Source organism: Dromiciops gliroides, chromosome 3 (genome assembly GCF_019393635.1).
Source record: "Dromiciops gliroides isolate mDroGli1 chromosome 3, mDroGli1.pri, whole genome shotgun sequence".
In the NCBI taxonomy this organism is placed as follows: Eukaryota; Metazoa; Chordata; class Mammalia; order Microbiotheria; family Microbiotheriidae; genus Dromiciops; species Dromiciops gliroides.
The window spans coordinates 320,088,737-320,110,718 of NC_057863.1; the positions used below are offsets into that span (position 1 = coordinate 320,088,737).

Sequence of the window (21,982 nt, forward strand, 5' to 3'; positions counted from 1 at the left end):
TACAGGGTATTTGGGGTAGGAGAGATTCTAGCTGCTAGAGGAATCAGGAATTTCACACAGAAGGTCATGCTTAAACTGAGCTTAGAAGGAAAACGGGAATACTAAGAGACAGGCCAGAGGGAGCACATTCTAGGCAAGATGTCCAACCTGTGTGAAACACAGAGATGGGAGATGAAATGTCGTTTGTGAAGAAAAGCAAGAAAACTGATTTTACTGGACCATAGAGTATGTGGAGGAGAATGATGCACAAAAAGCCTGGGAAGGTGGGTTGGAGCCTGGCTGTGAAGGTCTTTAAATGACAAATAGAGGAGTTTGTACTTGATCCTAGAGGTAATAGGGAACTATTGGAGTTTCTTGAGTAGATGATTTACATGGTCAAATCTGGGCTTTAAGAACATCTCTTTGGCAGCTATGTGGAAAGTAGATTGAGAGGGAAGAGCTGAGTCAAGGCAAGACAATTAACATTTATTTAGTTCTTACTGTGTGCAAAGACTGTACTAAGTGCTGAGGATACAAATGTAAGCAAATAGAAAGATGGTCTCTGCCCCCAAGGAACTTACTTTCTAATGGGGGGGGGGAGTAAATATACAAAATGGAATGGAAAGAGGGAAGGAACTAAAGGTACTCACCAGGATCCTAAAGTCCTGAAAGCCAGCTGAAAGGAAAACAAAAGTGGGAAACCTTGGCCCCCTCCTCAAAATGGAGGTATTGAGAGGAACTTACTGATAAGAGAGCCAAAGAAAGTGATTTCAATAGTCTAGGTGAGAGGTGATGAGAGCCTTTGAGGGAAGCCAGCTATAAGGAAGGCATTCCTCCTAGACATAAGGGACCACCACTCAAAGTTCTGGAAGCAGAAGATATACTAGACTGTACCATCCCATCCCATCCTATCCTGTCCTGTCCTATACCATCCCATCCCATCCCATCCCATCCCATGCTATTCTATGCCATGCTATGCTATGTGTGCTATACTATACATACTATACTATACTAATATTTTACTATACTATAATATACTTTACTATACTTTATTATACTATATTCTACTTTACTATATCACACTATACTATACTAATACTATACTTTGCTATGCTATATTCTACTTTACTATACATACATCATACTATACTATACTATGCTTTATTATACTATACTATACATTACTATACTTTAGTATACTCTATTCTACTTTACTATATCATACCATACCATACTATACTATACTTTATTATACTATACTATACATTACTATACTTTAGTATATTCTATTCTACTTTACTATATAATACCATACTATACTATACTATGATTTAGTATACTATATTCTACTTTACTCTACCATACCACACCATACTATACTATACTATATTATACTTTAGTATACTATAATATACTTTACTATGCTATACTACTATAAATATACTTTACTATACTATGAAAAGCTATTCTATACTATACTAATACTATACTTTACTATGCTACATGCTACTTTACTATACTATATCATACTATATTGTGCTGTGCTATGCTATATTATATTTACTATACTTTAATATAGTATATTCTACTTTACTATATAATAGTATACTATGCTGTCCTATGTTATGTTATGCTATGCTATGCTATACTATAATAAACTATATTCTACTTTACCATACCATACCATACTATACTTTACTATTTTATACTTTACTATACCTTACTATAACATAATATACTTTACTATACTATGCTATGCTATACCAATACTATACTATATTTTACTATGCTATATTCTACTTTACTATACATACTATACCATACCATACCATACTATACTATACTATACTATACTATACTATACTACACTACACTATACTAACACTAATACTGTACTTTACTATACTATAATCTACTTTGCCATGCTATAGTATACTAATACTATACTTCACTATACCTTTGTATACTATATTCTACTTTACTATACATACCATACCAGACCATACTATACTATACTATTCTATACTATACTATACTAATAGTATACTTTATTATACTTTATTTTTCTATACTATATTCTACTTTACTATACCATACCATTCCATGGCATATCATATCATATAGTACTAAACTATACCATGCTATGCTAAACTATACTATACTAATACTATACTTTATTATACTTTACTATACTATACTAATACTATTCTTTATTATACTTTACTATACTATATTATACTTTACCATACCATACCATATATACTATACTATACTTTACTATACCATACCATACCATATCATACCCTACCCTACCATACTATACAATACTATGCTATGCTATATTAATACTATACTTTATTATACTTTACTATACTATATTATACTTTAGTATCCTATATTCTACTTTACCATACCATACTATACTATACTATACTATACTATACTATACTATACTATACTATACTATACTATACTATACTATACTATACTATGCTGTGATATAATAAATACAGAAACAGATGGCAAGCCAGTTTGATTGTAATGAAAAATATTGGAATGGTAAAAATGTGAAATAAGATTGAAAGGTAAGTGGAAGGGGGCAGCTAGGTGGCACAGTGGATAAAGCACAGCCCTGGATTCTGAGTTCAAATCTGGCCTCTGACACTTGACACTTACTAGTTGTGTGACCCTGGACAAGTCACTTAGCCCTCATTGCCCTGCCCAAAAATAAAAGAAAAGAAAAGAAAGATAAGAAAGGTAAGTAGAAGCCAGATTGGGAAGAGGGGGGAATTTAAATGCCAGATAAAGAAGTCTTGTTTTGTTTTTTCCTGGCATCAATAATTTGTTTTGTTTTGGGTTTTTTTTGTTTTGTTTTTAGTGAGGCAATTGGGGTTAAGTGACTTGCCCAGGGTCACACAGCTAGTAAGTGTTAAGCGACTGAGGCCGGATTTGAACTCAGATACTCCTGAATCTAGGGCCGATGCTCTATCCACTGCACCACCTAGCTGCCCCAATAATTTGTTTTTAAAGATTTTGAATAGGAGAGTGTTTTCAGAATGAGTTTGACAGCTTGGAGAAAACAGCTGATGGCAAGGAGAGCAATTAAGAGGCTATTGCAGTAATTGAAACAAGAAGTGATGAATTCTTGAAGTATAGGGTAGAATCTGTGGAACTGGAGAGTAAAGGATAGATGCGACACACATTGTGAAGGGAAGACCAACAAAACTTGACAACTTATTGGAAATGAGATCTGAGGGAGACATAAGAAGCAAGGATAATTCCAAAGCTGAGAATAGGGTAAACTGGGGCAGCTAGATGGCACAGTGGATAGAGCACCGGCCCTGGAGTCAGGAGTACCTGAGTTCAAATCCGGCCTCAGACACTTAACACTTACTAGCTGTGTGACCCTAGGCAAGTCACTTAACCCCAATTGCCTCACTAAAAAAAAAAAAAGAGAGAGAGAATAGGGTAAACTAGAAGCACCCAGGACAAAGGATACTGAAGAGGAGTGAAGTATAGGGATACAGTCATTTTTCAGGATGAAGAGATTTCTGGGGCATGATAAAATCCAGAGGAATGGTCTATATATACTTATATATGTATATGTGTCTGTTATGTGTATACATTTCTATATATAATGTTATCTATTATGTATAAATATAATATATTAACTATATACTTCAAATATATATGTATTTGTATATTTATAAAATAATATATACTTAGAAATAAAGGTAGTAACTGCTAGGTCTGTATCCCAAAGAAATCATAGAGGAGGGAAAAGGACCCACATGTACAAAAATATTCATAGCAGCTCTCTTTGTGGTGGCAAAGAATTGGAAAAGGAGGGAATGCCCATCAATTGGGGAAAGGCTAAACAAGTTGTGGTATATGAATGTAATGGAATACTATTGTGCTATAAGAAACAATGAGTAGGAGGAGTTCAGAGAAACACTGAAGGACTTACATGAACTGATGCTGACTGAGAGGAGCAGGACCAGGAGAACATTGTACACAGTGATAGTAACCTTGTGTGATGAACAATGGTGATGGACTTAGCTCTTCTCAGCAGTGCAATGATTCAAAACAGTTTCAAAGAACTAATGATAGAAAATGTTCTCCACATCCAGAAAAAAGAACTATGGATTATAAATGCTGATTGAACCATACTGTTTCTGCTTTGGGGCCATTTTTTCCCCTTCTTTTGTGAAGTTTTTCCCTTGTGCTCTGATTCTTCTTTCACAATATGACTAATGCATAAATACGTTTAATGTGATTGTACATATCTAAACTATATCAGATTGCTTTATGTCTTGGGGAGGACAGAGGGAAGGGAGGGTGGGAGAAAAATTTGGAACTAATAATCTTATGAAAACAAATGTTAAAAACTATCTTTACATGTAAATAGAAAATAATAAAATAGTTTTATTTAAAAAATAAAGGTAGTATAAAATGAAACTTTAATAAAATTAGATTATTTAAATAAGATTACTTTGAATAACTTTAAGAGTTCTTTTATTTAAATGCCTGTGTATATATGCTGCATTCCCACTGTCCCACATCCAGTACAATGTAAACTATTTGAGGGCAGAGAATGTTTGTTTTCTGATTCCCAATATTTTACCTAATATCTGTCACATAGTAAGCTCTCAATAATTATTTATTAAATTGAGTTAAATGATAAATAGATAGGAGTGGGGCTTTGAGACACAATAGATCATTTCCAAACAGGACAACTGAAGACATGGAAGACCAGGAGATATCATGGAAGAGTGGTATTTGATATGGCTCTTGAAAGATAAGGGGATTTTAAAAAATCAGGGGTGGGAGCAGGGCATTCTGGGAATAATAAAATGTGTAACCAAATAGTGGTGGGTAGAAGAGCATAAGATAGCCTGGAGAGGAGTGGGTGGTCTGATTTAGCCTGTAGATCAATGATTTGAAAGGGAGATATGGAATCAGGGTAGGTAGGCAATTGGAAAGGAGGACCTTTGAAAAGCCTGCATTGAAAAATGCCATGATTAAGCATGAGACTTGATCAAAATTAATGGCCCAGCTCTGGTAGATATAACCACTAGTAAGGACTTCCTAACTTTTCAGGATGTCTTGAATAGTTTCTACTGTTGTTGGGAGAAGGGTCATAAAGGGTTCAGAACTTTAAAAGCCCAATAGAGATCTATAAACTATAAGGAAAAAGTCTTCCTGAGACTCAAAGACTCAAAAGCTCTGTAGCCTTCCTGTTCTTCTAGCCAAGATTTTTTCCCCAGTCATCTCTTAATTATGCAGGGTCCCATAACCTCAGGTAAGGATGATACAAACCAGAGGTTCTCAGCCTTTTTTGTGTCATAGACCTCTTTGATAGTCTGGGTATACCTGTGGATCCCTTCTCAGTACAAAATTTGTTATTCAGTTGTTTCAGTCATGTCCAACTCTTTATGACCCCTTTTGGGATTTTCTTGGCAAAGATAAGGAGTGGTTTCCATTTCCTTCTCCAGCTCATTTTACAGATGAGAAAACTGAGGCAAACAGGGTTAAATGACTTGCCCAGAGTGACACAACTTGTAAGTGTCGGAGGCCAAATTTGAACTCAGAAATATGAGTCATTCTGACTTCTACAGGCCCGGCACTCTATCCACTATGCCACTTTGCTGTGCCCAGTATAAAATATTTAAATGCAAAGAATAAAATATATAGGATATAAAGAAAAAGTTCAACAAAGCTAACCAAAATGTCAATTATGTCTTGACAGTACTATTTATACACCCACAGTCTTCCACCTTTGCAAAGTAGGAAGGGAAATGCATTTACCGAATTCTTTATCAAGGCCAAGCTTGGCCATTACTATTATAAAAGTCTCTTTTTTTAAATAAAAAACTTTTTCATTTATAGTTTGGGGTTCCAATTTTTATCCCTCTTTCCCTTCCTCCCCTCCCCGCCTCCTGAGATGGCAAACAATCAGATATGGGTTATATATGTATGATTATGTAAAACATTACCATATTTGTCATTGTGTACATGCAAACTTGATTAAAAGAAAAAATGAAAGAAAGTGAAAAATAGCATGCTTCAGTCTGTTCCATTAATAGCAGTTCTTTCTTTGGAGGTGGATGGTATGTTTCATCAATAGTCCTTTGGGATTGTCTTGGATCATTGTATTTTGAGTATAGTCAAGTCATTCACAGTTCTTCATCAAACAATATTGCTGTCTTTATGTGCAATGTTCTCTTGGTTCTACTCACTTCACTATCCATCATTTCATACACATCTTTCCAGGCCTTTCTGAAATCATCCTGCTCGTCATTTCTTATAGCACAATAATATTCCATCACCATCATATACCACAGCTTGTTTAGCCATTTCCCAATTGATGGGCATTTCTTTGATTTCCAATTCTTAGCCACCACAAAAAGAGCTGCTATAAATATTTTTGTACAAATAGGTCCTTTTCACTTTTTGGGGATGCCTTTAGGATATAAACCTAGTAGTGGTATTGCTGGATCAAAGGGTATGCACAGTTCTATAGCCCTTTGGGCATAGTTCTAAATTGCTCTCCAGAATGGTTGGATCTTTTCACAACTCCACCAACAGCAGATTAGCATCCTAGATTTCCCACAATTCCCTCCAATATCCAATATTTTCCATTTTTTGTTATATTTGCCACTCTGATAGGTGTGAGGTGATACCTCAGAGTTGTTTTAATTTTCATTTCTCTGTCTTTTCAAATTTCCCTTTGTCTTAACACTTAATAGCTGTGTGACCCTGGGCAAGTCACTTAACCCCAATTGCCTCACCAAAAAAAAAAAAATTTCCCTTTGTCATTATTATTTTTCTTTCTGAAGCTATTGTGCAGATGATCAGAATGTCATTTAAAGAGGCAGAGAGTACTAGCGACTGAGGGAATCAGAAAGACTTCCTGAAGAAGGAGGAACCTGAGCTCTGCTTTGAAGGAAGTTAGGGATTCAAAGAGGCAGATTCCTGTTCTAGTCTGTGCAGGCCTGGGATTGGATTGTGTATGCCTGTGGTCTGAGGCTTAGCCTAGCAAAATACTGAGAGGCACAATTTTCAGTCATAGCTGTGGGTGGGTTCAAGTCAGCTCTAATTGACTTGAGAGTGAATTGCTAAATTGTTAGTACGAGCATTTATACCTCAGGAATCAGCAATTGCTACAAATCAAGGTTGTTTCATCACTTTGTTGATTGTCTAGACTTAAGGAAATGTTAATAATTCAGATCAAACTTAAAGTTTTGTGCATATTATATATATATATATGTATATATATATATATATTTTTTTTTTCCTGGAGAGCCTAGGTGTTTAAACATTTGCCATCACAGCCCTGTTTTGTTCTATAAAAGCTGCTTGAACTCAGCAAGAGCTTAATGAAGTTATCACCAGACTGAAGGCTAGTGACTGGAGGCTAATAAGTGAGGGGGGAGAGGAGGAGGAAGAATAAGAGGAAGAGAAAGAGAAAGAAAAAGGAAAGAAGAGGAAGAGTAGAGGAGGAAGGAGAGAAACAGGAGAAGTTGGGGAGGATGACAATGGGCATTTATATAGTGCTTTGAGATTTACAAAGTGCTTTACCACTCCTCTGAACTTCATCATACCCCAGAAACCTCTTCATTCTGTAAGATGGTTTTATCCCTATACCTCACACCTCCTCAGTACCCTTTGTCCTGGGGGTCCCTACCTCCCTCAGATTGGAAGACAGAGACCTCTCCTCCCAGACCCTCCATTTAAGGAGGGAGTTCAAGTCAGCCAACTCTTCATTTAACAGTCACTGCTTTTCTGTTTCCTTGTGCATATCTTCTCTCCCATTAAACAGTGAGCTCCTTAAGAGCAAGGACTGTCTTTTGCCTTTCTTTGTATCCCCAAAACTTAACACAGTGCCTGACACATGGTAAGTGCTTAATAAATGTTTCCTGATTAACTGACTTTGCATCCATAATAATGGATGGGCCATATAATATAATATGATAAAGGAATACCATTTGAGCCTCACAACACCCTAGCCACAGCCACTCCTGAAGATTGACTTGTTGTTCCATCAGTTTTCAGTAGTGTCCAATTCCTTTGACCCCTTTGGGGTTTCATTTTTTGTTTTGTTTTGTTTGTTAAGCAAAGATACTGGAGTGGTTTGCCATTTCCTTCTCTGGCTCATTTTACAAATGAGGAAACAGGCAAACTAAGTTAAATAGCTTGCCTGGGGTCACAGTGTCCATGGAGGCATAAAGAGGTCTTGATCTATCTTGATGGAATGCAGGAGGGCACTAAGGAAATCATAGCTCTTTGAGGTATTATATTGTAATTATGTGCAACTCATCTTTAATGGTAAGATTCTTGAGAGCAGGTTCTGAGTCTTATTTGCCTTCATATCTGCCACAGTGTCTAGCACAGTGCCTTGCTCATGCTTTTTTTTTTTTTTTTCAGGGCAATGGGGGTTAAGTGACTTGCCCAGGGTCACACAGCTAGTAAGTGTTAAGTCTCTGAGGCAGGATTTGAACTCAGGTCCTCCTGAATCCAGGGCCAGTGCTTTATCCACTGCGCCACCTAGCTGCCTCACCTTGCTCATGCTTTAATGTTTCTTGACTAGAATCAAATGGATATTACTTCATTGTCCTAATGTTTAAACAAATGAAAACTAGCCAGAGTAAGCATTTTATTTTCATGTTTCCTACTGAGGAATCTTTTGAGTCACCTTGAACACTGAAGTTGATGTCTGTATGTCTGTATGTCTTTCTCAGATACTGTGTCTAATAGGCCGAAGAGTGGAATGTCCTGGCCAGTGATGGTGGCTGCTTTGCTTTTTGTATGCTTCTTCCTATTTGGCATTGGAATAAGAAAGTGGTGTCAGTACTGGAAGGAAATGTGAGTACTCTATCAGGAAATGGGGAAGTAGATTGCTCAAGAGGTGGAGGGTAGTGGTACTTTTCACTTTCTATTTTTCAGATTCTTTTAAATTTACACTCAATGGAATACTTCAGTGATATTATTCTTGTTGTTCAACTTCAGGCACATCCATGACCCTATTTGGGGGTTTCTTGGCAGACGCTGTATTCATTTACTATTTCCTTCTCCAACTCATTTTACAGATGAGGAAACTGAGGCCGAAAGGGTTAAGTGATTAGTACAGGGTCACATAGCTAGTAAGTGCTAAAGGCCCAATTTGAAGTCAGGAAGATGAGAGGATGGGTCTTCCTGACTTCAAGTCTGTCACTCTATCCACTGAGCCACCTAGATGCCTCTTTTACTCATGGGAAAACAAACAAACAAAAACCCCAAAACACAGAGAGGCAATATAGATTGCCCCAAATCACAAAGCAAGGAATAAAGGAATCTACAACTGTAGATATCATCTGCACCAGAGTTTCTTAAACTTTTTCCACTGGTGACCCCTTTGCACCTAAGAAATATTTTTTGCGACCCCAGGTATACAGACATATAAAATAGGTGTATATATAACCTCTTACTGTTGCCAAATTTTTTGTGAGTCCCACATTCAGTTACATGACCCCATGTGGGGTCACAACCCACAGTTTAAGAAGCTTTGCTCTAGTCTTGTCCCTCTCCCCATGCACAACGTTATTTTACAGTTGGGGAAATAGAGTCCCATAAAGATAGATTACTTTCCCAATGTCAAATTAGAAGGATTGAAACCCAGTTACCCTCTCTTCAGATGCAGTTTTTTCTCCTATATGCCACAATTAATAATGACTAGCCCTAGTACAAAGAATCTCCCTCAAAACAATACTAATAGCAGAAACTAAAAATTACAAATTTAGAGATAATGAAACTACATCACAGAGTCTTGTCCAGGATAATATAACCACTAAGGGTCAAAGCTGGGATTTGAACCAGAGTATGCTAATTCTAAGACCCATGTGTACTCCCCTATTCTACACAGTCTCCTAAGACTGTTCTTCATTTACTTGGCCAAGTCTTAGCAGTCATTCAATTATCAGGCTGAACAAATCAGTGTGCATGAAATGAGAAATGAGCCTCACCCCTGTCCAAAACCTAAACTGCATTTTCTTTTAAATCTTCATTATTTTTCATTTTCATGCATCCCTGAACTGTCTAGGCACAGCTGGGCCTGGATGTCGAAGTGTGAAATTAGGGGAGAAAGTAATTTCAAGAAAAATTTCCAGCATTTTTTCAACAAACTGAGCTTTTAGGGGATTTTTTTAAAAAAGATATGAGGAGGTGGAGGAGGTAGAGAAAGGGTGAAGGATTTATATCCCCTTTTCTACGCCTGAAGAGATACTTACTACATGGCATAGTGGATAGAGCACAGAACTTTGAGGGAGAGCTTGGGTTCAGATTCTGCCTCAGACACACCTACTAGTCGGACAGCCCTTGGCAAACCATTCAAATTGTTTTCTCATCTGCAAAGTGGTGATAATAAAAATACTTCCCCTATAGAGTCACATAACATTTAGAGAGTGCTCTGGAAGAGAGGTTGGAACACAAAGTTTTAAAAAATTGATGTTAAAATTTGTTTTTACATATATTTTGGAAAATAAAATTCTATTCAAAGTAAAAAAAAAACTTAAAGCACTATGAACATGTGAGCTATTGGCCTTATGTTTTGGGGAAAACACTTTTCAAAGTCCCTCCAGCCCTATCTTTGCCACTTATTAGGGATCCAGGATGAAGAACACTGCCTTTTGGATACAGAGCACTGAGGTTCATATCTGACTCCTGACCCTTAGTTCCAGTGTGATCATGAGCACGTCATTTAATCTCTGTGGGATTTGGTTTTTTTCATCAGTAAAATGAGGAGATTGGGCTAGATGACATCAGACAGATGTCCTTTGCAGCTCTAGGTCTGTGATCACCCAGCAAACATCTAGCAAGCTCCCTGTGCATCAGTTTTCTCATTTCTCAACTGAGAACTATAATATCTACCTTTCCCATCTGATAGGGTTGTTGTGAGGATGATGTCAAGAAATAATTTATGCTGGGCAGCTAGGTGGTGCAGTGGATAAAGTACCAACTCTGGATTCAGGAGGACTTGAGTTCAAATATGACCTCAGACACCTGACACTTACTAGCTATGTGACCCTGGGCAAGTCACTTAACCCCCGTTGCCCCACAAAAAAAAAAAAGAAAGAAAGAAAGAAAGAAAGAAAGAAAGAAAGAAAGAAAGAAAGAAAGAAAGAAAGAATTTATGTAAAATAATAGCGCTTTATGTTGTTGTTGTTGTTGTGTCATGTCTATCTTTGTGACCCCATTTGGGGTTTTCTTGGTGTAAGGGGCTAAAATTTTAGCTATACTATCTAAAATCTAATGAATGGTTGCCAATAAATTATAAGCTTTAGCAAGAGTATTTAAGTGTTTAAGAATTTATTAAAGAGCATTAGGATCAGAGAGAAAGGTAAAAATCTAACTATTTCTAAGAGACCCCATCATCTCACCTGCCATGGCGAGGTCAGGAACCAAAAGAGAAAAAAACCCTCTGCCAGTGTCCACTACCTACTTCGTGTCCTCTTCCTAGAAATGAGAGGCTCCTCAAGTTGATTGGCTGGTAGCCTTGATAGACAGTACCCACGAGCAAATGTCACTTCCTGACACCAAGGACCTTGACCACATGGCTTGCCCTCAGATGCCTTCTCCTCATGGCGGAGCTTTCCTACAGTCACTCTCCAGCAGGTGGCATCATTCCAATCATTACAGCGGCAAAGATCCTGAAGTGGTTTGCCATTTCCTTCTCCAGCTCATTTTACAGATGAAGAAACTGAGGCAAAAAGAGTTGAGATTTTTTGTTTTGTTTTTGGTGGGGCAATGAAGGTTAAGTGACTTGCCCAAGGTCACACAGCTAGTAAGTGTCAAGTGTCTGAGGCCGGATTTGAACTCAGGTCCTCCTGAATCCAGGGCCAGTGCTTTATCCACAGTGCCACCTAGCTGCCCCCAAGAGTTGAGAGATTTGCACAGGGCCACACAGCTAGCAAGTGTCTGAGGCCAGATTTGAACTCAGGAAGATGAGTCTTCCTGATTCCAGGCCTGGCATTCTATCCATTGTGCCACCTAGCTACCTAGTACTATATGTATAGAGGCCTAATTACCATAAGGTAGTCAGGGCTCTTTCCCAGGTACTAACATGGGGTTGGGGAGGCATATTTCTTTCACAGAGTGTTGGCTCCCTTGCCTGACCCCCAGACTCTCACTCCTGCAGGATCTCATAGTCATCACTTCCCTCACCTGAAGCCCCTCGTGACAAATAAAATCAGTTCAGGATCAAGAGAGGGGAAGGGATTAGCAGTGAAGGGAAGTGAAACTGACAGCTGCCATGCCTATAATAAACTTAACCCCCATCCTACTCAGTTCCTACCCTCCCCCTGTGCCCCCTGGGAACCATCTTCTTTAGTTAACAAAATCTCCTTCATATTAGACCTTTTCCACTCATATTCCTTCCTCCACAATTATTTCAAATTAGTTAATGTATATACAAGTTCTTCCATATCACCTATTGCTATGAGAAGAGATGGCAGTCCATATTCAGATAACATTCCTTTTCTCATAAAATCTCAAAGGATTTATACAGTTGTGAAGCAGGTATAATCCAAAAAACTTTGGTTCTATTGCTACTATTGCCTTCTAATAATTGAATGATCTATAGGAAATCATTGAAACACTGTGGGCCTCAGTTGCCTAGTTTATAAAATCAAGATGATAATCACAATGTTGTGAGGATCAAGTGAGAGTGCATTTGTGAAAGTGTTTTGGTTTTTTCCCCCAAAACTACAAAGGTTCGATGAAAGGCATTATTGATTGTCCTCTAAAGAATGCCATGTCATCTATCTGTACTTTACTTGAAGTCCCACCCTGATGCTGCATTCTGTTGATGGAATGGTCCCAGGCTCATGCCTTAGAAGATCATAGTAGTACAGAAGTTTAGGGACAGATGACTTATAGGTCATCTCACCCAACCCATACTTGAACAACAATTGCCTTTACAGAATCCTTGATGATTGGTCTTGAAAACTGCCAGAGGGAAGAAATGTTCCTCCAGGGGCAGCCGATTGCACATTTAGACAAATCTATTTGTCAGAAACTTTTTTACTTATTTTGAGAGAAAATCTACCATCGAAATTCCACCCATTGTTTCTATTCCTTTCTTCTAGGATCAAGCAAACCAATAGTAATTCTTCAAACAAATTACTGTGCGAAGTTCAAATACTTGAAAACAATTTTCATGTACTGTCTAAGTCTTTTCTTCTTCATGCTAAAAAAAAAAATCCTATTTCCTCAATGGATCTTGATATGCCATGACATTCAATCCCCCAATAGCTCTGGTCACCCTTCTCTAGACATGCTATGATCTGACAATGCTTTTTCTAAAATGTGCTGTTTAGAACAAAGCATAATACTGCAAAGTTGTGGTCCAACAAAAGCAAATGATAGTTTAAAAATTGCAGCCCTCATTCTGGATTTAGACTTGTCTTACCCAAACCTAAGAAAAAGCCCGTTGACTTTTCCATGTCACATTGTTGAATCATTTTAAACTTGCGGTCTATTAAAAGTTCCATATCTCTTTTTATTTCCATATTAAAGGGTCATGCTTTTCCTATCCTGTATTGTCCAGTTTATTTTTATTTTTAGTCTTTTTGTTCCTTTATGTTACTATATCCCTATCAATTTTTATTATATTATATTATATTTTGTTCTATTGTCATTGCCTACTGAGATCTTTTGAGATCAAGATTTTGTCACATAGCTTGTTAGCTCTTCCTCCTAGTTGGCACAGCAGATAGAAAACTAGACTTGAAATCAGGTAGACCTGAAGTTGAGTCTTACCTCAGCCATGTTCTAGCTGTGTGGCCCTGGACCACTCACTTAGCTTCAATTTTCTCAGCCATAAAATGGAGATTAGTAGCACCTATTTCACAGGGGTTTTATGGCTATTGAATGAGATCTCAAGTATATAAAGTGTTTTGCAAACATTAAAGTACCATATAAATGTTCTCTATTATAATTTCATAAGCAGATAGATTCAATTCCTATGACTAATGAATACCATAAAGTGGTAGGATGTATTCAGATTCATACTATGTGAGGTAACTACGTAAAATATGGTCATTGGTTCCAGTTTGATGGAAATATGAAGTATGAATTTGAATGATGTAACCATTTCTCAAGATTCATAAATCATACTGAGACCTAGCTGTATGTTTGATAAGTTCACTGTGATCCCAGTCACTGATTTGAATCCCAAACAGAACCAAAACCAAATACTTAGTATATAGAGCATTCCATTACAGTCATAGTCCCAACTAACATTGATCACTGATAATTTCCCTATGGATCTAGACATCCAATCATTTCCAAGTCTACCTAAATGTAAACTTAGGTAGCCCATATCCTTCTATCTTGTCAGGGATATCCAGCTAAATAACCATGTCAAATATCCAGTCTTATAGCACTCCTTCAATTTGTGAGAAAATAATGGAATTTGGCAGATACTCAAAGGCTCACCTGGAGATTAATCTAAACTGATTGAATTAAGTGAGAGTGATTGATTTTGATGATTAGCCTACTTCAAGTTAATTAGATCATAACCACACCTGGCTAGCCCTTAAGAAGGTATTGTTCTCAGAAGCTAAAGACTTTGAACTCAACTTGAGACTACCTTCAAGTCCAAAGAACCAATGGATTTGGATGATGCTAACCAATCCAGCTTGAAGCAGTGTGTAAGGACCTCCTGTGCTCCAGACCTATAAAAGGCTTCCACACTCAGTTTGCTGGAGAGTTCAAGTTTGAAGCAGACTCATGTCAGAGGACTTGAGGAAGAACCAGACCAGGCTGGAACTCTAGGCTAGATAGGCCGTTTCTTAACTCCACATGTTCTCTTTTTTTCTAATACCTAGTATGCTTTAATAAATGCTTAATGCCCACAGACTGGTGCTAAAGCTTCTAATTTAAGGCAACTACACATTTAGATTTTAAACATCACAAATTCTATATAATTTTCCAAATATTACTAAGATAATCTTCAGGAATCATATCTGCAAGTTCAATCAATTTCTTGGGAGGTAGTACATCTGGGGTTAGTAATCTAGAGATTTTTTTTTTTACTCAAAATATTTTGTAAATATGTGTTATTTCTATATTATTCTTCTCATCTTAGATTCCGTGTGGTTTAATAGAGTTATTATTGTTGTTTCTATTCATTCACTTATGGGTTTATACTCCCTGTTAACCATTTTTGTCCTATTATTTCTTTTTTTTTTCAGCAACAAACATTTATTTTATTTTCCAGTTACATGTAAGGGTATTTTTCAACATTCATTTTCATAAGATTTAGAGTTCCAAATTTTTCTCCCTCCCTCCCTTTCCTCCCCCCTCCACAAGATTGCAACCAGGTTATATATGTACAGTCCACAAGTGTTCTTTTTATCAGTTCTTTCTATAGGGGTGTATAGTAAGCTTCCTCATTAGTTCCTTGGGATTGTCTTGGATCATTGCATTGCTGAGAGTAGTTAAGTCATTCACAATTGCTCATTGAACAATACTGCCATTACTATGCACAATGTCCTCCCAGCTCTGCTCACTTCACTATACATCAATGTTCATTAGTCTTTCCAGGTTTTGGGGGGATCATCCTGTTTGTCATTTCCTGTAGCACAAGACCATTCCACTACAATCATATAGCACAGCTTTTTCCATCATTCCTCAATTGATGGACATTCCCTTGATTCTCAATTCTTAGCCTCCACCAAGAGTTGCTATAAATATTTTTTGTACAATTTTCCCCCTTTTCTCTTTTTCATGATTACTATTGTTAACTGTTTCCCTTCCATCCTATTTCCTTCCCCATGATATTTATTCTATTATCCATCTTCTTTCATCCTATCACTCTTCAAAAGGGATTTGCTTCTGTCTGTCCCTTTCCCCACTCTGTCCTTCCTTCTTTTGCCCCTCTCTCTTTATCCCCTTCCCCTCCTATTTTCCTGGAGGGTTAGAGAGATTGCTCCACCCGATTGAATGATTGAATGTGTACATTATTCCCTCCTTGAGCCAATTCTAATGAGATTGAGGTATTTGAGCCAATTCTGATGAGTGTTAGGCTCATTTACTGCCCAGATTAAATAGATTACTCCACCCAGTTGGGTGTGCATGTTAATCCCTCCTTAAGGCAACTCTGATGAGTTTAGGGTCTTTGAGCCTTTTCTGATGAGTGTTAAATTCATTTACTACCCTGCTTCTCCTCCATTTCTTCCCCCACTCCACATAGCCCTTTCCTGTTTCTTTCATGTAGGATTTCACCTCTGCCCTTCCCCCTCCCCCAGAGCATTCCCTTCACCCCTCAATTTAACCCTAAGGGTGTCATCACCTAGCTAATGTCCTATTATTTCTAATCTAAAGACCATCATCTCTGGTAGTGAGCCAATAGGCAAAATGACAGTCAAATAATTCTGCTTTCTCTTCAACATCTGTTATCATTCCTTGAGTAGCAGTCTTAATTATTCTATGATCTTTCTCTTATCCTGAGTGTAGTAGTAGTAGTAGTAGTAGCAGCAGCAGCAGTAGCAGCAGCAGCAGCATCATGTAAAATACTTCCTTGGCATTTCTTGCCTACTTCAGCTCATCCAAAGCTTTAACATTCCTGATGTTAATTTCATAATACTATATACTATAATACTAATACTAGGTTCTACTGTGATAATCACAGAGGAGAGGGAATCCTCTCTTATACATTTCCATTTAGATTCTTGTCAGAGTCCTCTTTAATAAGCCATCCTTCACCTGGAAAATGGTCATCAACCATCTTCTGAGAGTCAGTGTGTCTTCAAAAAGGGCTGAGGAACACTCCATATAGTGTTTGCTACCCAACAACTCCTGGAGAAATGACAGGAGCAGAACAGAAGTTTGTACAAATTTTTTGGTCGACAGAGGCCTCTGATACTGTCGATCATGAGAAATTGTGGATGATCATGGCAAAATGTGGTTTCCCACAGGCAGTATTGTATGCCAATTTCATGTTGGCATGCTTGCACAGGTTCTGAATAATGGACAATGCTCTTGCACTTACCCAGTCACCAATAGAGTAAAGCAGGGCTCTGTGCTTGCTCCCATGCTTTTTACCATGATGTTTTCAGTGTTGTTGTTAGATGCTTTCAATGAGGATGAAAAAAGCATCAAGGTTAGCTACTATATGATGGTAAATTATTTTACTTGAAAAGGCTACAAGTCAAGACTCAAGTGAAGGGAGAGTTGGTATGTGACTGTCTGGTCCCAAATAATTGTGTACTTGATGCAGCCTCTGAGGCTGAAATGCAATAGAGTATGTGTAGATTCTCTGCTGCTAGTGCTAGTTTTGGACTAACAATTAACAAGAAAACAAAGATTCTCAACTAACCAGCACCACACCATTGATATGTGGAACCATCTGTTTCAGCAAATGGGGAAATTTTGAATGTTGTGGGTAAGTTCACTTGCCTTGGCAGTATACTTTCCAGGGATGTACACATAGATGATGAGGTTGACTAGCTCAATGTTTGGGAAGCCCCAAAGAAAAGTATGGGAGAAAAGAGGGATTAGGCTGCCTACCAAACTGAAGGTCTACAGAACCATTGTGCTGACCTCATTGTTGTGTGCTTTGAAACCTAAACAGTATACAAGTGCCATGCCAGGAAACTGAATTACTTCCATTTGAATTGTCTTAGGAAGATTTTGAAGATCACTGAGAAGATAAGGTACCAGATACTGAGGTTCTTTCTTGAACTAATCTGCCAAGCATTTGAACTTTTTTACTTCAGAGAGTGCAAGTCTGATGGGCTGGTCATTGCCATTATTTGAATGCCAAATGTACATTTGCATAAAAGACTATTTTAGAGAAATCATACAAGGTAAACATTGACATGGAGGTCAGAAGAAATGATACAAGGACACTCTCAAGTTCTCTCTAAAGAATTTTAAAATCAATTGTGAGACATAGGAAGCACTGGCACAAGATCAGCCAGCATGGAGTACCCACATCATATGGACTATTTGTACCTGATCTGTGGTAGACCCTTCTGAGCTCATATTGTTCTGTGTTTTTTGTTGTTGTTTTTTTAAGTGAGGTAATTGGGGTTAAGTGACTTGCCCAAGGTCACACAGCTAGTAAGTGTCAAGTGTCTGAGGCCGGATTTGAACTCAGGTACTCCTGACTCCAGGGCCAGTGCTCTATCCACTGCGCCACCAAGCTGCCCCGAGCTCATATTGTTCTGATCAGCCACCATCGAACACAATGTATCTTCACTCCAACATAGCAATGTCATTTTGGTCTTTTTTGAGCATTAAGGACAAGAACAAATTCTACTCTTTTCATTTCTCCTCACTTATTTGCTCTTGTGTCCATCTCCAGTCCATTTCAGCTTCCTCTAAATTTAAAATAAATAAATTGATCAATGGATTTTCTGTGCATCCATATTTGGCCTCTTTAGAAAACTTCCCCTTTTCTTCTTTATCAAAATATTTTATGTTTGTCTTGTCAATATTTTATTCTTATGAACATCCATCATCTTGGTCTAACTTACTTCATATAATTGAAGTCCATATGATACTAATTTTTTTCTCTTTTAATTCTTTGAAAATTTCTCTCCTAAAAACTAGGGTATACTAATTAACCTCTGTCTTGCTTTGCCCCTTTTTTTAAAATCACAAAATCTAAGATGAAATGATCATTTCTTCCAGAGGTTCATTTCATTTCTACTTTGGCAACAAATTCTGTCTTGGTTAGTATCAGATCCAGAATATCACTACTCTTCATTGTTTCCTCCAGCTTTTGAAGAATTAAATAATCATTAAGGAAAGTTAAAAATGTATCAATTGTTCTGTTTTGGCAGAGAGCTCAAATATGTGTTTATTTCAAGGAAATCCCTCATCAATATTATATTGTTTCTTTATGCCAGATTTGTTGCCTGAATTTATCATCCATTTCTTCCTTCTGCACATGCAGTCTATAATATATTCTTACCAATCTTTTGCAAGATTATCCCTTAATTGACCCTTGCCTCTTTGTATTATCTCACACACACACACACACACACACACACACACACACACATTCTTGGATTTCTTCATTTTTTTAAACCTTCTTAACATATAGTGACATTCTACCTCCTCTTTTCACCTTTATCCATTCTTTACTTATAATGACAATCATAGGTTTTCAAAAACTATGCCTGCCAAATACAAGCTCTGGAAGTTCCTTCCAAGTTGAAAGGCTATATAAGTATGAGCCTAGTTTCAAACTAAGTATGTATCTGCTGTTGGAGGCCATACCTAGCTAAACTCAAAGAGGTGTATCACCCAGACATTTGACAACCAAATGATGTTTGATGACCACAATAACTAAGACATTTTGTGCATGTGACTTATAGTAACAAAGAGAATACCTAAATAAATGGAACTATGTATCCATGAAAGAGGTACTATCATGAAATCAATAGATTAAGGTGAGATATTAGGAGTTAGAGAGCCTGAAACTCATAATTTCTGTAGACTCTCATTTGATAAATAAAGGAATTGAGGCCCAAGGAGATTAACTTGTTTCCCCAAGGTCACAGAGCACCAAGAATAAAACATAAGTCTCTTGATTCCACAGCTAAAATTAGCATGGAATAACTGGGGCTTTGCCCCGGGTGCCAACATGGGTGAAGGGGATGCTTTATTATTCCTGGTAGGATACTGACCATCCACTCATCATCCAAACTCCTGCCCAACTAGTATCCAGGGCCATTATTTCCCTTTACCTTTCCTGAGGTTTATCTAACCAGAAGGGCAGATGCCTGTATTGGTGACTGGCTTCACAAGGAACACTCATGATAAGTAGTTAAGAAAGGATACAGCAGGACAGCTAGGTGGCACAGTGGATAAAGCTCTGGCTCTGGATTCAAGAGTACCTGAGTTTAAATCCAGCCTCAGACACTTGACACTTACTAGCTGTGTGACTCTGGGCAAGTCACTTAACCCTCATTGCCTGGCAAAAGAAAAAAAAGAAAAGGAAAAAAAAAAAGAAAAAGAAAAAGAAAGAAAGCATACAGCAGCCGCTGCTGCCCTCCCCAACAGTAAACTAAATCAGGTCCTCCCTAGTTCCTTTCCTTATTCATTCTCCTTTTTCATTGTGCTATCTGGATAATTTGATGATGGTGGTGGTGATGGTGATAGTGATGATGATGAAGAAGTAAATCCCTTTCATCTTAGATCTCATCCACATTTTCTCTCTTCCAATCCTCACGAGAACACAGACTTTTTTTTTCTGTAGATACAACTGATAGTAACCTCTCCAAGCCTGCCTTCTCCTTCTCTGACACCTCTTGCCACCCAGAGCCAGAAAGAAGAGTTGACATCCTCCATACTACCCCCTGCTACTCTCAGATCCTTCCTCTCCCACTGTCACTCAACAGCCACTTCTCCTTTCAAGTTGACTCCATCCTTTCCATATCATTATTGCTCGTATATATAGACCTTTCAGGTCATATAGACCTGTTAGATATAGAATTTGAAAGCCTTTTCAAAATTTCAGGACCGTACTCATATCTTTCTTCTTAACCCTGTCCCTTAACTGCTCCAAACTCTCTTGCTCTCTAGTTCCTCAACTTTCTCCTCTCCCATGACTTGTTTCCAGGCAACCTCAACCATATACAGGAATATTGCAGTATTTCATATGCTGAGTAGCCTTTCTGCTAGCACATGTGAATGACCCATGTGAAGCTCATATGCCAGGAGCTAAGTTGTAGCTTTAACAATGACACTCACTGGGGGCGGCTAGGTGGCGCAGTGGATAAAGCTCCGGTCCTGGATTCAGGAGTTCCTGAGTTCAAATCCGGCCTCAGACACTTGACACTTACTGGCTGTGTGACCCTGGGCAAGTCACTTAACCCCCATTGCCCCGTAAAAAAAATAAATACATAAATAACAATGACACTCACCCTTAGATTTAACTGAACATCCTTTCTGTGACCAAACTCCCCCACTTTTAAATTTTTATGTGGAATAAACTTTATTAATTGCTTTGTTTTTTATAACACAACCACTTCCCTATATACTCTTCAATCCTACTCTACCCCACCCCACCCCCAAATCCTGCCTTGTAGCAAAGAGAATCAAGAAAAATAACAATTCAACAAGTATGTCTGTCTGCACCTGCCAAATGTGGTCTTCATATTCTCTGCATTCATTAGAATTATCCTGAATTTAGTTGCTAATTTCTGTGTATGCTTGCTTAAAATTTTACACATTTGTAATTACTGTATTATTATTCTGCTATGCTTATTTTATTCTATATCAATTCATACAAATCCATGTTTCTCTACATTCCTCGTGTTTATAGTCTCTTTTGGCACAATAATGTTCCTTTATATGCCCCAATTTGTTCAACCACATCCAATAAATGAGTACCCAACCTTGTTTTCAGTCTTTTACTATCACCAAAAAGAGTTCCCTAAATAATTTGTTATATACATTTTTATCATTGATTTTTTTTGCCTCTACATGTTTTAAAAAATGTGCTTTAACTTATAATCCACTCTTCATACCGTCAGGATTTAAACAACTACTTTTTTTTTCTTTCCTGTAGCATGGAGAGACCACCACCATTCAAGCCTCCACCACCACCAATCAAGTACACTTGCATCCAAGAATCAGTTGGAGGTGATCTACCCTGTCATGAAATGGAAACACTCTAATCTTTCCTCTTGGGACTTTACTGAATAGCAGTACCTGGCCTCTACCCTGTTGAGAAGATAAGGGAGTTGGTGTTTTACATTACTCTGGTCCATCTGTCAAACTTACAGCACTGCTAAAATGGATGTCAGATGTGAATCTCCTCTTTATACCATTACTAACTGTGCTATCTGCATATGCCTCAAATTGAAACAGGATGTTTGGAAATATCTCTAGGATCAATGGTACTCATTCCAAACATTATGATGTTCAGAGGTTTTATTGGCTTAATAAGAGATATAATTTAAAAGATATATCCTTTCAACTTCCTACTGCAGCTGAAAAATGTTGACAT

At 37.7% G+C, this 21,982-nt stretch overlaps 1 protein-coding gene across 1 annotated transcript in view; it reads left to right on the plus strand.

Moving 5' to 3' along the window:
- CD96 (CD96 molecule) overlaps window positions 1-21,650 on the plus strand; it is a 130,738-nt gene extending 109,088 nt beyond the window's left edge. Inside the window, exons 14-15 of the mRNA XM_043997676.1 lie at window positions 8,721-8,844; window positions 21,542-21,650. Of these exons, the coding sequence (XP_043853611.1) occupies window positions 8,721-8,844; window positions 21,542-21,650 (233 nt within the window). The remainder of the gene's footprint in view (window positions 1-8,720; window positions 8,845-21,541) is intronic.
- The last annotated feature ends 332 nt before the right edge of the window (window positions 21,651-21,982 follow it).